Below are 15,381 nucleotides of genomic sequence, written 5' to 3'. Positions count from 1 at the left end.
AATATTTGAATTTAGGGCAGATTTTATGTACATTTGAAAGTATTACTGAGGGATCATAAATAGTATCAAGCCACTTTAAAATTCTCGTTTCTTTTGTATGTCCAAAACAAATCATCTTGGCCTCTTCACTCAAATCAAGACCCATGTCTAGTGAATTTCACCGTCTCTGCGTAGATCTTACCACAAACTGAAGTCTCAGGGTACATCTCCAGAGCTGGAGATAAACAAATTCAAACCAAAGTCTTCAGAGTGAGGTGCCTGTATATACATTTCTACTTAGGAAATCAGAAAGACATTCTTTATGAATAATGAATTTCCTGCTCCTCCCACCCCTTTCCTCAGTACCATTCTGGGAGAAGAACTGACTACAAGTTGGGGTAGAAGCTGCAGAACCTTTAAGCATCTTTATGCCACATTGGGACCAGAGCTGGTAAGGAACCAATTACTGGCATTAGCCCTCTCAGAAGGGTTGTTTTTAGCTTGATCACAGTGCCACAGCTGCAGGCGTTGGGGTTGATTGTCAGAAAACCTGTGTTTCACTGCAAATGACCTTTAAATCCTGTTGTGAATTTGCACTGGTTGCAGCCATATAAGCCTCTAAATAAGCTTATCTCTGTTTAAAAGCTAAACCCATTTATTCTATACTTTACCAAAGTTCCATTAGTCCAAATAAAAACAGAACTTATAATGGAAAAAGCTATATATGAGCGCTGTGAATTTTGATACTTGGGCAGTTCGTAAGCCTTTTCAGGTAATTTGCCGTTTAATTTTATTATACACATTCAAACTTAGCTAAGATGTATATGTTACTGGGTGTTATCATAACATTTTTATTCTCTTCAGCTTCTTAATGTGAACAGTCTTTGACTTATGTTAATAAACAGGAGTTTCTGTCTTTCCAGAAGTCCCCTCCGAACAGGAAATAATTATGGTCAGTCATCTTTGTTGTGGCTCTGATATTTCTTTTAGCAGAAGTGCTCTGCTCTTGTTATGGAACTAGATTTCTGTGCATATTTATAATCATCATGACCTTTAGTTTTTTTTCTTAAATGCGAATTTAAGTTAAACCAAAAGACATACCTCAGTATCAAAAACTTGCTGGTATGATAATGACTGTATTCCTGTCATAACTGTAGCTTAAGACAGTGGCTTTCTGCATACAGACTGGAATTGTGACTTCAGCCTGAAAAATGTTTCACTTTTTGCTATTGTAAATGATTTTTTCCTGCTGTTAAGATCTGTTGTGTGCTTTTTAGCTGATATATTCAGAAAAAGGTTTGCTTCTTTTAGGCTCCGTTAAAAACACAGCTATATTGTTTGGTCTTGAAGTCTAGTTCGCCATTCGTAGAGAACCTAAAATGCTGACTTTATTCAGTACAATTGTACACAGATCAAATATTTCTTTTCCTGAATAAGGAATGAATAAGGATATGAACATAGCTTCTCTTTGCTTTGTTTGTGCATTGTCAGGTAACAGGATTCTATTTCTATGAACATGCTGCATTCCTTTTTAAAAAGTATTCATATCTTGTTTATAAGCATTCCTTATTGTTTTCTTGGATCGTCAGTCATGTGGTGGTGTAGCTCCTCACTAAACAGTCAATTCATTTTTTTTGAGCATAGACACAAAAAAGGGTGAAATTAAAATGTGATTTTTATGAATACTAATACTTATAGTGCTGTAGTTAGTTTGATGTTGTGAGTAATAGCAGAAAAATATCATGACAGCAAATGTTAATATAAATATTTCACCAAAAAGTTAACTGGGAGGCTATGATAAGCAGCACTTTCCTTGCCATATAGCTCCACTAGAGGGAGTCACTAAAATCATAGCTAATAAATCAACTGCAGCTTAATTGTGCCACCTGGATCTCAGTGCTGTGCTTTGCCTATGGAGGTTTATGTTGCAGGAGTAGCTGGATGGTTCTGGGTGTGGAGAAAAATGTTTTCACTTAAAAATTTAGATCTCTTCTGCTCTTCAAGAGAAAGGAGGGGATTTGTTTCAGGTTATGAAATAAGCTTAAGATACATGGTTTTGTGGTTCTGATTTCACCTGGAATACTACAATAGCATATATGAATTGCTTTATATTTGTACAGTTGTGTGCCCTTTTTTTTTCCTGTTTATGTATGTGCACTTGTACTTGTCAAAACATAAACTTACAAGTATATGACCCATGCTAACGTATTTTAAATTGCTCAGATAGAGAAACTGTACATCCTTTGCATCTATTGTTTAGTAAAACAAAACATTGTTTTCAGTACAAATTTGATAAGAAAAAGATTTATTCAAAGTGTGTATCCTATAAGTTATGGTATTTGTAAATTGGGGAATGAATGATACTGATTTGAAATTTAATAAGAAATTATTTGTTGAAAAGACAGGAATGTAGTTGTTTTGTAGTTAGGAATGTAGTTGTACAAATATGCAACGAGGATGGGAGTGTGTTATTTTTCTTATGATAAGAAAGATGCACTAAAAGGAAAAGGATGCAGGGTAGTCTGGAGGCTGTTTCAGTTTGTCTACATGCAAATCCTTGTAAACTTAGAGCAATACATTTTGACTTTACTCCTGTCATTAATCCTGCAAGTTTATGTTTGCATTTTGTACCCAAACAATTGAATAGAAAATGCATTTTTACTGGATGCAGTCACTAACTTCCAAAATATTGAAGAAAACAAGCAGTTTGTAGCAGTCAGCAAAATTGCTTCTGCTAAAAAGATTATTGAAATGAAACTGTTTGTTTAGGTTTTGATAAGAGATAACGTTTTCCACAGTGATATGAGTTCTGTACATAGTTCAGACTGATTGCTTCTGGGACTGAAATACCTGATTTCAGATGGTTCCCTCGGTTTTTTGCATCCATACAGAGAAGAGCCAAGGCTTTAAATCGGGTTTTGCACCTATCCTAAAGAAAACTTTTTCTGTCAAAGTTGTTTTTACCATTGCACATGTGGCACTGGAAAGCTGGCATTAAATCAGCATGCATCTTGCAGACACATTAAAATTGCTTTTGGAAAAATACAGTCTGAGCATAAAGCCAAAGTAAATCTTTGTAGCTTTTACAGGGAGAACCATCCGTCTACATGGCACAGTATCGATTTCAAATTGAGTATGTACACAGGAAATTACACTGACGCTTTATCTTCTGAACCCTCAGCTGAAGTAAATGGACAATGATAGTGCAAGCAGTGTAAGACTGGGCCTGTAAAAGACAAAGCAATTGGGTATATGTGCTGTTTAAATTAAATATTCTCCTAAAACAATGTGTTGTTTAAATTAAATATTCTGACTGAACTATATTTAAATCCCCACAAAAGTGCTTAAGTGTAAGATCAGTGTCAATTTTGATGGTTTCCACTTTTTAAACCCCATATAATTTAAAGGAAATCTAGACCATAACATATTCAAGTTCTACTGGACATCCTCATTTTAAGAAAAACAAAGAGGTGAATTAGATGATGTTTACTCTGGGAATAAAAAAACAACCCCACCTAAACTGCTTTTTCATTTTATGGGGAACGGAAATGTTCATGTAGCACTAAATTTTCTACTTCTAGAAGTTTAGGTAAACAAGTCAGAAACAAAGGTGTATTTTTCTTTACAGGCAAATACAGTCACTACACATCCTACAATGGGCATTTCTACAGCTGCTCCCATATGGGATCTTTCAGACTGTCTTTAGTTAGATGAAGGCAGTACTGGGAAATACAAAAGCAGTTCATTAACCACTTAAAAAATATTTACTTTTTGAGATACTTCTTAATGTGTATCAAATTACAAAACATCCTCTACAGATATTTTTTCCTTTCTTCCCCTACTCTTAAGAAACTATTCAAAAAGGAGAAACAAAAGACCCAGTCTTGTAATCATAGGGTACAGATTGACTCACTGCATGGATTGATCCCAGGGAAAAGTCAGCTCAATGGAAAAAGGAAAAGCAGATGGTTATCTGTAGTAAACACAAACACTTACATGTTTAACCTTTTCCACATAAAGATTCTACTTGTTCAAAATTATTTTAAAAGGAGTTTAAAAGAAGAGAGTCTTTTATAGGTATTTTGAAATAATTAACCCCAAGACAAATTAATATCATGGGTTATGCTGTCAGTGAGAATAGCAGGACTAAGTAATCCCTAGATTATAGAAATTTTTTAAGGCTACATATGTGTGTGCACAGCACCTATATTTGCACATCTAACACTGGAAAATGTTTGGCTAAATCATAATCCTTGTAGATTATCCTGACCTGAACCAGCCCTTTGTCGAAGAGCTGGCACAAAGAATGGAGGGCATGCAAGATGAGGAGTATCTGTGAATGAAACCTGCTGTCTGATCTTACCATGAGAAAGGGTAATCATGACAAAGCAGAAAAAGGACAAGGTAACTGACATCAGTGAAGAAGAGAGGGAGCTTTATCGCAGCCTTGTTGTCCGTGTTCTCTTATGATTGCGCACAAATGGTTTGCAAGAAGAGAGGGAGCTTTATCGCAGCCTTGTCCTTGTTCTCTTATGATTGTGATTGACAAACAAATGGTTTGTCCACAAATCAGTATCAGGATTAACATCTGGGAATTCTAGCTCTTCAAGTTGTTTGATTGTTCATATACATCCTTGAAACCAGAAGGCTTGAAAATTTGACCCTCCTTGTAACTCAACTTTAATTTTGAGATTTGGGAAAATTTTGTTATTCTGTTTTATTTGTTTTCATTTCTTTTGCATTCTCTGTTATGAGATAACCTAGTGACAGTCATCTGTACAAAACTTTCTCCTTTTATCAAAAATAGGTAGTACCTTTTAATTCATTATGAAGCTTGGATTTCCAGGGCAGCAAGGTTCAGAAAGGACCCTGCCTGAACTTCTGGGGATTGCTCATTGTAATCTCCATATGGAATAATAACGTAGGCTTTCTCTGTTGTGTAATAGTGTGGTGCATCGCATATTCCAAGAGTGCCTTTTCTAAAAAGCAGACTCAATCCATATTTACATCAAAAGCATTTATTTATTAAGTAAAGAAAATTACACATCATTTTGCAGCAAAAGATCTCAAAGGATTCCAAAGGTGGCTAATACCATTTTGTATTTAACTGTAACGTTAAAAGTGAGGAATAAAAGTGAATAATAATATTTGAATCTCCCTTTGACCAACGGTCACACAGGAACTCAGTGCCAGCTCACCTTACTTTCAGCCTGAGGATGTCTTTAACTGTGCTTCCCATGGCTTCTGTAGCACAGAAGTAATGCTGCAGTCATGAAGGCTGCTTAGAACATTACAGTTTTTCTTGCAAAAAGCAGAGGAGCATGTTGCATCTCAGCAGTCCAGACGTCTTTGTTGTATTCTGGAACTCCTTTTCAAAATCATTCCCTGATGTTTGGCTATTCTGTCGAAGCTATTTTTAAACAGAACAACAGCTCTTTCAGTGTAAAGAACAAAATGGGCTTTCTGTAGAAACAGCTGTGGATTGCATTTCAAGCACAATTTTTTGTGTTTTGGGTTTTTTTTGGGTTTATTAAACCAAAACGCAGCTTTCATTAAAATCCAAAACCTACAGCTAGTACCTATATTTCACAAGTAAAAGTCTAAGGTTTGTTTGGGTCTTTTAATATTGTTTTTGAAACAAAAATATGTTAGTATTTACCTGGATTTTATCTGTTAGTCACAAAACGAGGACAGGCCAGTGGCATGCCCTCACTTGCACTATTGTGGTCATCGGGGTCACCTTTTCTGTACGTGTATTTTGCTGGAGTCAGAGAATAAGATAGAAAAGATTCTGCGATGAGCAATGGAAGATATTTGAAGTATTGAGAAAATGCCTCACAACTAGAGGCTGATAGAGGGCTAATAAGAAAGGAAACAATTAGAGTGATATGTAAAAGACTTAAAAAATACTGTGTGGTACAGAACAGATCATCTAGGAGCATTCCTTCTGACACACAAGCAGTGGTCCACTGAAAAAAATTGGAAGGTGGGAAATTGAAGCTGATAAAAGTGGATATTTAGCTGTAGCAAATATATTAGCAGGATCAAAAATAGACTGTACAGTTATGTGCATAACAAAAGTGTGGAAATTTCATGGAAATAGTCTAGAGGTTCAGTGATTAGGAATAGCCTTGGTGTAATGCGCAAGAATGTTACAACCTCACAAACGTGGTTTATTTTTATACTCCTATGCTTTGTGATATAATAAACCTCTCCTGTTAAAACTTACAGATAATTTCTCTGGAAGCATGTGATTTTATAGTGCTCACAAAACTGCTTCCTACAGTGAGCTTCAAGGTAGTGAAGATTGTCAGATAATGTGTATTGGACAGGAAGGACTTTTGACTTCCGTGACACTGAAGCAGAATACATAGTTTTGATAGGAAGAGAACATGTCAGACATGGATTATTTTTCTTTTACTTATCCTTAGTCTTTGATTTGTGTGTGTGAGTTGCACATGTGTGGTATTTAATCACCATATAATTCATAGTAACAGAGTCTTTACATATTCTTTTTTGGACATTAGTTTAAGATCACTGGGGTATGTAAGTCTAAATTTATGTAAAATAAACGAAAGGTGTTACAAATGGGAATAGTGTACTTTTAATATGCTTTATTGATCAAGTTGACGTGGGACTGATAGGTTTTAAGTGTATTTGAAAAGTTGCTAAAGATTCTAGACTTTTTGCTTTGTGTGAAGCTTGTAAATGATCTGGGATCCATCACCCCAAGCAAAAAGTTGCTTTTCTTTAGGATTGTAGTGTATGGTGGAATGGCTACCCTGACGTTTTGGAAAATGCAATACTGGGATTTCATAAGTATTTACAGCACCCAACACATCATAAACACATTGTATGCGAGAGGTGCCTCCGCTAGGAGAGTTGTAGACAACATAGAGCGTGTTGCATGCCATGAAAGCTGCTTCAGCATCCTTGCTATTGCATGAGGTGTCCCAAGTGTGCTCCACTGCCATGGTTACGTGGTTGATTTTAGTAATTACAATTTTTCCTCCAGTCTCTGGTTCTGCATGGATTGCCCAGAGTCCTTGTTCATCAATGGCAAGATCTATTTTTGTAGATGGAGAAAGCTGATAAGCAGGAATCCTTCCAGCCCCTGGCAGTAGCATTTGGTCACTTATATTTCTTTTCTGGATATTGAATTTAATTATCTCATTTAAGGAGCCATATTTGTGATAGAACAGGAAACCCTGATATATGATGTGACCAGTTCCTTCCCAGGGAAATGGCAAGGTGACTCTGCGAGCCTTTAGTGTATGATTACTTTCCATGAATGTCATGATATTTGAAAATTCAAAAATAACATCATTTACAGAACCATTCAATAAATAAATCTTTGTATGCTTTTTGCCAGGATCTTTCATCCAAGAGCCATGCTTATCTCCAGTCTTCTTAACTACCTTTATGGACTTAATACCCACAAGCATGTGGTCACAACCTGCAAGAAAACACCGAAAGACAAAAAAAATAAATAAATTAGAATAGCTGTGAATTTTCTAGTTTCCTTTCTTTGAGTTACTTAGTTTCCTTTTAAGCCAACTATAAGGCCAAGGTCGATATATCAGTAAAGGTGTCAGCAATATGGCTATAGTAAGTAGTGTTGAAGCTAATTTTATAAGACATATTCAACATCTCCTGCTAAGGATACTGCATATCTTCAGCTACTCATAGTGTATTGTTTTCTGGTCTTTTAGACCAGTGTTATCAAAAGGGATTCTATTTGTGTACCTGAGAGGAGAGCAAGAGCACATTACATTAAGGTGGCCTTTAAATAAACTGGTACAATGTCTGTGCTACCAGTTCTTATACTGGAAGCATGGCTGGTGGAATTACACAGTTGTTTACCTTACTATAGGGATAAAATTGGCACCATCGGAGAGCAAGTCGTAGTTTTGGCTTCATTACATTTTTTATGCACTTTTCACAGATATTTAAGACCAAAAAGCACCAAGCTTGTTAAGACTCAGGCATTTAGAAACTAAGATCTTTATCAAGGACCATCCTTTCCAGGAAAAACTCTACTGCAAAGCATATTCACAAACTTGTTTACCAAAGGCACTCATAAATTAGCACAGACAGTATTTGAAGTTGAAAGAATTGCCTTTAGTGAAGTGCAGCCGTTTTAGTAAGCAGAGCAAACAAAGCCCTAAGGCAGGAAGTTCTGGCGCTGGATGAAATGGAGAAACAAAACCAGCCTCTCTATTTGGCCTGATATGAACCTGTTGAAGTCAGTGGCAAGATTCCAGTTGCCTGTAGAAAGCAACGTTTACGTCATTCGTGTGTACTGAGACTCTCTAACCAAAGCATTTGGATATTGCTGCTATAGCATGGATTTGATTTTTTTGGTTGGAAATCCTCATTCTGGTGCACCTTCCCTGAGCAAGCCACAATAGCTTTCCCAAAATTAATGTTTATTGATTAGATAGATTCTAGAAACTTAGAACTGTTGAGTAAAAATACCTAGGCAGCTTTAGCAAAAGATGTTGCAGAAGAAATAACCAGATTACTATCTAAAATCTTTTAATTCCATCTGTCTTCTTGAGAGAAGCTTTTTGACTCTTCTTGACTTTCATAGCAGCCTGCAGGAAGACTGAGAAACTGAGACATTCACAGTGAGCAAAAAATTTACCAAATTTTTTCCGCATTCTCCCCAATGATGCCTTCAAAGCCCACTCTTTATCATATCCCAAAATGTGCAGAAGATAATTTCCAGTTTCCCACCCAAAGTGGGATGAGGTATCAACTACTGCATGTGTGAAAACAGTGATTCTTCTTGACTGTTATTTTCAAGTCTGTGTGAACTTGAACAAAACTAACTAACAAAGTTGGACTTAAACCCCCACTTTTTTTTTCTAGAGTTTTGGAGTGACTCAGTAAAAATAATATGAAAGCATAGAAGATGCAGAAGAAATAACCAGATTACTATCTAAAATCTTTTAATTCCATCTGTCTTCTTGAGAGAAGCTTTTTGACTCTTCTTGACTTTCATAGCAGCCTGCAGGAAGACTGAGAAACTGAGACATTCACAGTGAGCAAAAAATTTACCAAATTTTTTCCGCATTCTCCCCAATGATGCCTTCAAAGCCCACTCTTTATCATATCCCAAAATGTGCAGAAGATAATTTCCAGTTTCCCACCCAAAGTGGGATGAGGTATCAACTACTGCATGTGTGAAAACAGTGATTCTTCTTGACTGTTATTTTCAAGTCTGTGTGAACTTGAACAAAACTAACTAACAAAGTTGGACTTAAACCCCCACTTTTTTTTTCTAGAGTTTTGGAGTGACTCAGTAAAAATAATATGAAAGCATAGAAGCAGAGCTGCTATTTGCTGGAGTTGAGGGTCTTGCTACTTTTCCCAAGTGCTGTAAAATCTACACAGGGACTAGTTTTGCTATCAACTTCAATGGGACAAGTATCTGACTAGTACTGACAAAAGTGAAGTTGCCATGAACTGCTGCAATAAAATTAAAAGTAATAATTTCCAACAAGGGAAAAATAGAAAGTAATTTTTTCCCCTCTGAAACTCTCATAAGCATATAATTTTCAAAGTGTCCTGACCAGAGTCAGTTTAAAAATCCCTAAATTTTTCTGACTCTCAAAAAAATCCCTTATGTTCAAAAAAATCTATATATGGAAAAGAGAGATCTTGATATTTGGAGCACTCAATTGTGGTGTTGGATTAGAGTTTAGAAGCAGAATAGGTGATTGCCTCTGTTGCCATCTGCCTTAATACTGCTTTGCTGGAAAAGTTCAGCGATCAAATTGTGAATTTATCTGTAATCTAAAAACAGTCTAATTCTGTTTAAGTTACTGGAAATGTATAATTGATGAGGTTAAAGATCTTTCATCTGCCTTTTAAAAAAGAAAGCAGTTTATATTTCTTATTGTTTATTTTTTTCTTACTACTGTTGAAGGAAAATGAAAGTATAATTCAAATATATCTACAACACGTAATTTACATCTATAACTCAACTTTCTTAAGGAAAAGATATTTATAATTTTAAAACTTAATTTGTTTTGAAAGTATAATTCAAATATATCTACAACACGTAATTTACATCTATAACTCAACTTTCTTAAGGTAAAGATATTTATAATTATAAAACTTAACTTGTTTAAAAAAAAGGTACAGATTGTGCATATATTATTCACACTAGGTACCATGACACTTAATTTTAAAATCAGAACTGAGCTTTGCTTGAACCTAAGCCAGTGTGCTCTCTTGATAAAGTGCATGGAGAGGAGAGGGGGAGAAAAAAATAACAGAGGAGGACAGTAAAAGAGGTGCAAATTGTAGAAGTGAGTTAAGTCTTTTTATTAACTTCTGAGTTCACTTTTCAGTTGAGGTTTTGACCCCTGCCCACTACAAAAAACAAAGACCACCATTAATTCCTTGGTATAGCTGCTATACTCGGAAGTGCACTGGCATTTTTTCTAGGACTTTGCCAGAGCAGACCTTCAGAGGCTTTTTACTTTATAATAAAAAGCAGCTTCCAAAGAATCAATTTGATATGCAGTAGAGTATCTGCAAAATAAACATTTGAATTGGGCTTTCTTCCCTCCCTCTCCCATATCTTTTTTGTAGTTTGGTTTTTTTTCTTGTTGTTTTTGCCTCCCTCTCCCATATCTTTTTTGTAGTTTGTTTTTTTTGTTGTTGTTTTTGTTTTAAGTCTACTATTGACACAGCCAAAACCCCATGCAATTATCTGTGGTATTCACATAACTCCTGAAAATCTGTTATCCCCATATCAGCATACATGCATTGGCAAGGAGACTGTCTCATTCAGATCAAATTTCTGAAAAATAAACTGTTCTTACTTGCATTAAGCATGAGTTTAAGTTTCTTTTGTTCTTCTGCTTCTTCCAGTAGCTGCTGTTTCACCAGGTCTTCATGTACTTCTATACATGTATTAGAATCTGTGACAGATCCAAAATAGTCAATGTCCCTTTGTGCTCGTTCAATTCTTGTTAGCAAATTCTCTACTTCATTTTTAACCTCAGCCTTATAATTGTTCAGTCCTGCCAGGCGTGACAGTACCATCTTTGAAAAGTCTCGGAATTCTTCCACATAATCCAGTATGTCTTGGTTGCATCTTTCCAGCCTCTTCTTGAGTTAGAGCACAGAAAGAAAATACATGGATATATGTGTATATTCTGTATAGATTACAACCTCATTCATGATTATTTTAAAAACTGTGCTATTCTCTCCTTTCTAGTCCCCTTGCCCCCCATCTATTTCAAACTGATTGTCTGTTGCTGTATATCTACATGAAGAGGACATGTTAGACTGGCACTAGCATTCACAGTTCTGGACAAAAATACACTTCTTTTTTTTTTTTCTTGATGTGGTTACTGACAACCAGATACTTTTTGCTGCCTAAAGAGAGAGGAGTGCTCTGGGGAAACAGCCAGAGATACTTAAAGGCACGTGATCTCTGATTACTTGCTTCCCAGAAACTTATCAGAACTCCTCCTGCAGGACCACCAGTGAAGCAGCCTTAAAAAGTTTTCTGCAAAAAATCTACAAATATGAATATTTCACATAAATACACCTCTTCTGACCAGGACAGTATCTAGTGTGGCTATTTTTCATCCATTTGAAATAGAAAATGCAAATATTGACATCTCTATGTTTGAGAAGTTTTGGGGGGTTTTCCAAATTGTTGGAGGTATTTAAAAAAAACACAGATGTTTCTAGATTCAAATTATCAACATTTTTAAAGGTGAGGAGATTGATTTCTCTGTTGTAATGTAGCTGCTTCTCTAAAGATCATAGGTGTCCTGAAAATATGGAGGTATTTAAAAAAAACAAATGTTTCTAGATTCAAATTATCAACATTTTAAAGGTGAGGAAATTGATTTCTCTGTTATAATGTAGCTGCTTATCTAAAGATCATAGGTGTCCTGAAAACAGAAGCCCAACTGCTACTTTGGGAAGGTAAGGAAATTGAGCCAGTATTTAATCCCAAGCACACAATCACAGGAGATCTAATGGCCAGATTGCGTGTTCTGATTTGGCGTTTTATGCACAAATTTTAGTTGTTTTGTTTTAAGCTGATGTTTGACAAGGGAATGTCTGAGTTTACTGAATCATTAGTACAGTATACATATGTTCCATGTAAACTTGGTGGTTTGTTTTGTGAGTTGTGGTTTTTGTGTGTGCCCCTCTCTCCCCATTTATATGTGCCATAAGTCCCTAGAAAGTTGTTTAATTACTTTCTGAAAAAACTTTATTTTAAATGTTTTCAAGTATTCTCTTGAATATCGCCCAATTTCCTGTTCTTTATTTGGTGCCCCTTGCACCAAATGCCACAGATGGAATTATGTCATTTTTAATGTGTGCCAAATGAATGGAAATTACCATGTGAAGTTATTCCTATAGTGGTTAATAAAATTTAAATCTCAGTCTACACAATGGGAACAGAATACCAGGCTAATCCTTCGGTTCTTTCTGTGTTATGAAGTTAAGACCAGTGAGAGCTTTCTACAAAAAGGGAATGCGAGATCAGAGAAGTTAAAGCTTCTCTAAAAGTCCACCCGTGCCAGTCAGGAGCCAAGGACATGTTAATGATATAAGACAAACTATGGACGATTACAGCATGTCCATACTGAAAAAGGTATTTTACAGAACTGGTAGTTTTTACTGCAGAAAAAGAAGCAAGTACTGGTACTTTTATATAATTAATTGAAAGCAAATACCTATTTCAGTCTCCCACCTGTAAGGGGATAATTTCAACTCCTAGTTAAAATGCAGATGCACTACTACTTTACACAAATTTGTCTTAAACTGTTCTTCCAGGTAACTTCATCTGTACATAGAAAAAATGCCTTGTAAATTTTTATCTCCTTGTTAATACTTGACAGCACTTCTACTGGTGACAATATGGTCATACAGTTCCCTAGGATGGACTGTGACAGTACAATAAGCATTTGCATGTTTAGCTAAATTCCCTGATGTCATAAAAATATACAAGCAGTAACAGAATAAAAATAACATTCTGAAATTATATCCCACAATAATTAATGTAGGTGATTAGGAATCATTATTGTTAAAGGTTTAGCTGCAATTTTACTTATTTATTTGAAAAAAAATGGAGTCTGTGCTCACAGACAAAGAAGAGCATTCACCCATTTTCAAACCCCTGTGCAGTTAGGCAGCAGTACAGAACGATACAGAAAGCACGTACCTCTAAAGCTAGGAAACGCCGGTCAATGTAGTTCATCAGAGCTGCATCTTGCATCGTATATTGTGCCGCTCCCATGATGCTTGTGAGGAAGAGAACTGATAAAAATTGGAGTTTCAAAACTACCATTGTTTCATAAAATTTTGAAACAAAATAGTAGCGAATTAATTGTGTATGTGTGTGTGCGTGTGGAGGGCAATCCCAAACACTACTGCCAGTCCAGAATTAAATGAAATTTAACAGTTGTCTGATGTCATGATGTGAAAAAGTCATACTAAAAATCACAAAAAAAAAGTTAAAAATACTGTGGCTGCAAGTATTAAAAAGACTTTAAAAGGCTGTTGCAGTTTATCACTAAAAAAATAAGGTTGTGGCAGAAGAACTGAATGTGTTTATTTCTAGAAGCCAGATGACTGCTTTCCAGTATGTGATCCTGTGATCAATCCCAGATGTTCAGTACTGAGTCACATAAAGCCCATAGGCCAAATTTTATTAAATACAAATAAAAATAAGTTATTTTGCCTCCTTTCTCCTCCCATCTGCTTTCCTGTGTGACCAACACTGCGCAGCATGTACTTGGTGTAAGTCAGCATAGATTCAAAGTCAGTGGAGCACTGGTCATTCTTTCACAGGAAGACCTAATGCATGTCTGTAGCTATTTCCACAACCACAGCTATTACTGTAAAACAATCTAAAGCAATTGTTTTCACTTCCAGTATTCACCCTATTTACAGTAGGACTGAAAACCATAGATAAAATAATTAAAAAAAATATCTTTTTCCTTCCCCTCTTCTATTGTCAGTACTTTTCTAGGTAAAATCAATATCCTTAACACAGTTCTGTGTCAATTTAATGGAGTCCTTGATAGGTCTCTTCTTTCACAAAAATAATTCTACTTAGGATGACTTAAAAATTAATTATTATTAACTGACATGAGTATATTGCATTTGAGGCGATTTTTTTATTTTTATGATTTCTGTGACTGAATGCCTTGTCTGGAAATGTAAGTGGCTATGGCTAACGTTATATTTGCTAGGAAACCATGTGTTAGGATGTTAGAAAGCTCCCTTTGTATCTGAAGCCAAACTGGATGTCTGTTTCTCAGAATTCTCCACCTCTTCCTTTTTTTTTCCCCTATTTCTTTTTCTACAGTTTTCCCCTCACATTTACACAGCTTTCCTATTCTTTCTGTCTTCTGTGTAAGCATGACTCGTGACAGTTTCTACAGTTTTCCCCTCACATTTACACAGCTTTCCTATTCTTTGTGTCTTCTGTGTAAGCATGACTCGTGACAGAATTCATGAGAAAGTGTCACAGCAGGCAGATTTTTACCTCCATTTGCTTGACTGTTGCAAGGTACAGTTATGTGTGCTTTACAGGCAAATTTCACAGACGTGCATAGAGAAGTATTTTTTCTTTTAATATTGCTTTATCCTAAGAGGTGTAAACAACTTGCCAGTTCCTATTTACAGGCAAAGTCAATGATGCACAGAGAGGCTAATACTTAATTCTCCACTCCAGTGTCATTTCATTTTACTCCAGAACTGACTGGGAGGATGGAAAGCTTGCCTGCTTGGATCCTTGAAGGATTATGCACTGAGAATAGACACCCTAGTAAGTGTATAGTCTTTCTTGATTATGTCCTATGGGACATCTTGACAAAGTGTGCTGTCGTCTTTTCCACAAAATAATCAACTTCAACGCTGGGGAAGAACACAAAAACATTCTCTTTTCTAACTTCCTAGCTGAACCTGTAATCCTTCAGAGTTGTTCTCTGAGTTTAGTATGTCTATCACAATAATCAGGAGATGAAGACTGTGTGATTCAATAGGTTAATTTCTTCATTTAGCTTAGGGAGAAATCATACTTCTCTATAAAACAAGCCTATAATGGTTTGCTTGCAGTTTGGAACATGCTTGACGCAAGTTATGTCTGTAAGCCCTATTTTAAGGTAATATGAAGTAGTATCTTAACTTTATGACTTTTAATATTATTTTTCATTACAGTCTGGAGTCTGGGTTTCCCTCTGTAATAAGTCAGTAGCCTCTTTGGAGATTTTTATTGGATTATGTTAGAGCATCAGTCATAGCAGAACTTGCTGAAAGATTTTTCTTAGAAAGGGTGTTACAGGTTCTGTCTGAATTTTTGATAATCACGGACAATTAATCAGACTTCACTTGAACATCACCATTTATCAG

General features: G+C 35.8%; 1 protein-coding gene across 2 annotated transcripts; it reads right to left on the bottom strand.

Moving 5' to 3' along the window:
• Positions 1-5,029: 5,029 nt before the first annotated feature.
• OLFML1 (olfactomedin like 1) lies at positions 5,030-13,590 on the bottom strand. Of its 2 annotated transcripts, none has more exons than XM_014938314.1 (3): positions 13,187-13,590; positions 10,818-11,106; positions 5,030-7,435 (listed from the first exon to the last, which is right to left on the bottom strand). In XM_014938314.1, the coding sequence occupies exons 1-3, from the start codon at positions 13,310-13,312 to the stop codon at positions 6,657-6,659; spliced, it is 1,194 nt and encodes a 397-aa protein (XP_014793800.1). In that variant the 5' UTR covers positions 13,313-13,590; the 3' UTR covers positions 5,030-6,656. The 2 variants fall into 2 exon arrangements, with proteins under 2 accessions (XP_014793800.1, XP_014793801.1); XM_014938315.1 differs by having other exon boundaries at positions 10,818-11,103.
• Between the last annotated feature and the right edge of the window lie 1,791 nt (positions 13,591-15,381).

The sequence above is a fragment of the Calidris pugnax genome, unplaced genomic scaffold, assembly GCF_001431845.1.
Source record: "Calidris pugnax isolate Ruff unplaced genomic scaffold, ASM143184v1 scaffold93, whole genome shotgun sequence".
In the NCBI taxonomy this organism is placed as follows: domain Eukaryota; kingdom Metazoa; phylum Chordata; class Aves; order Charadriiformes; family Scolopacidae; genus Calidris; species Calidris pugnax.
Note: the sequence above shows the minus strand (reverse complement) of the source record. Positions and strands in the feature narration are given on the sequence as shown.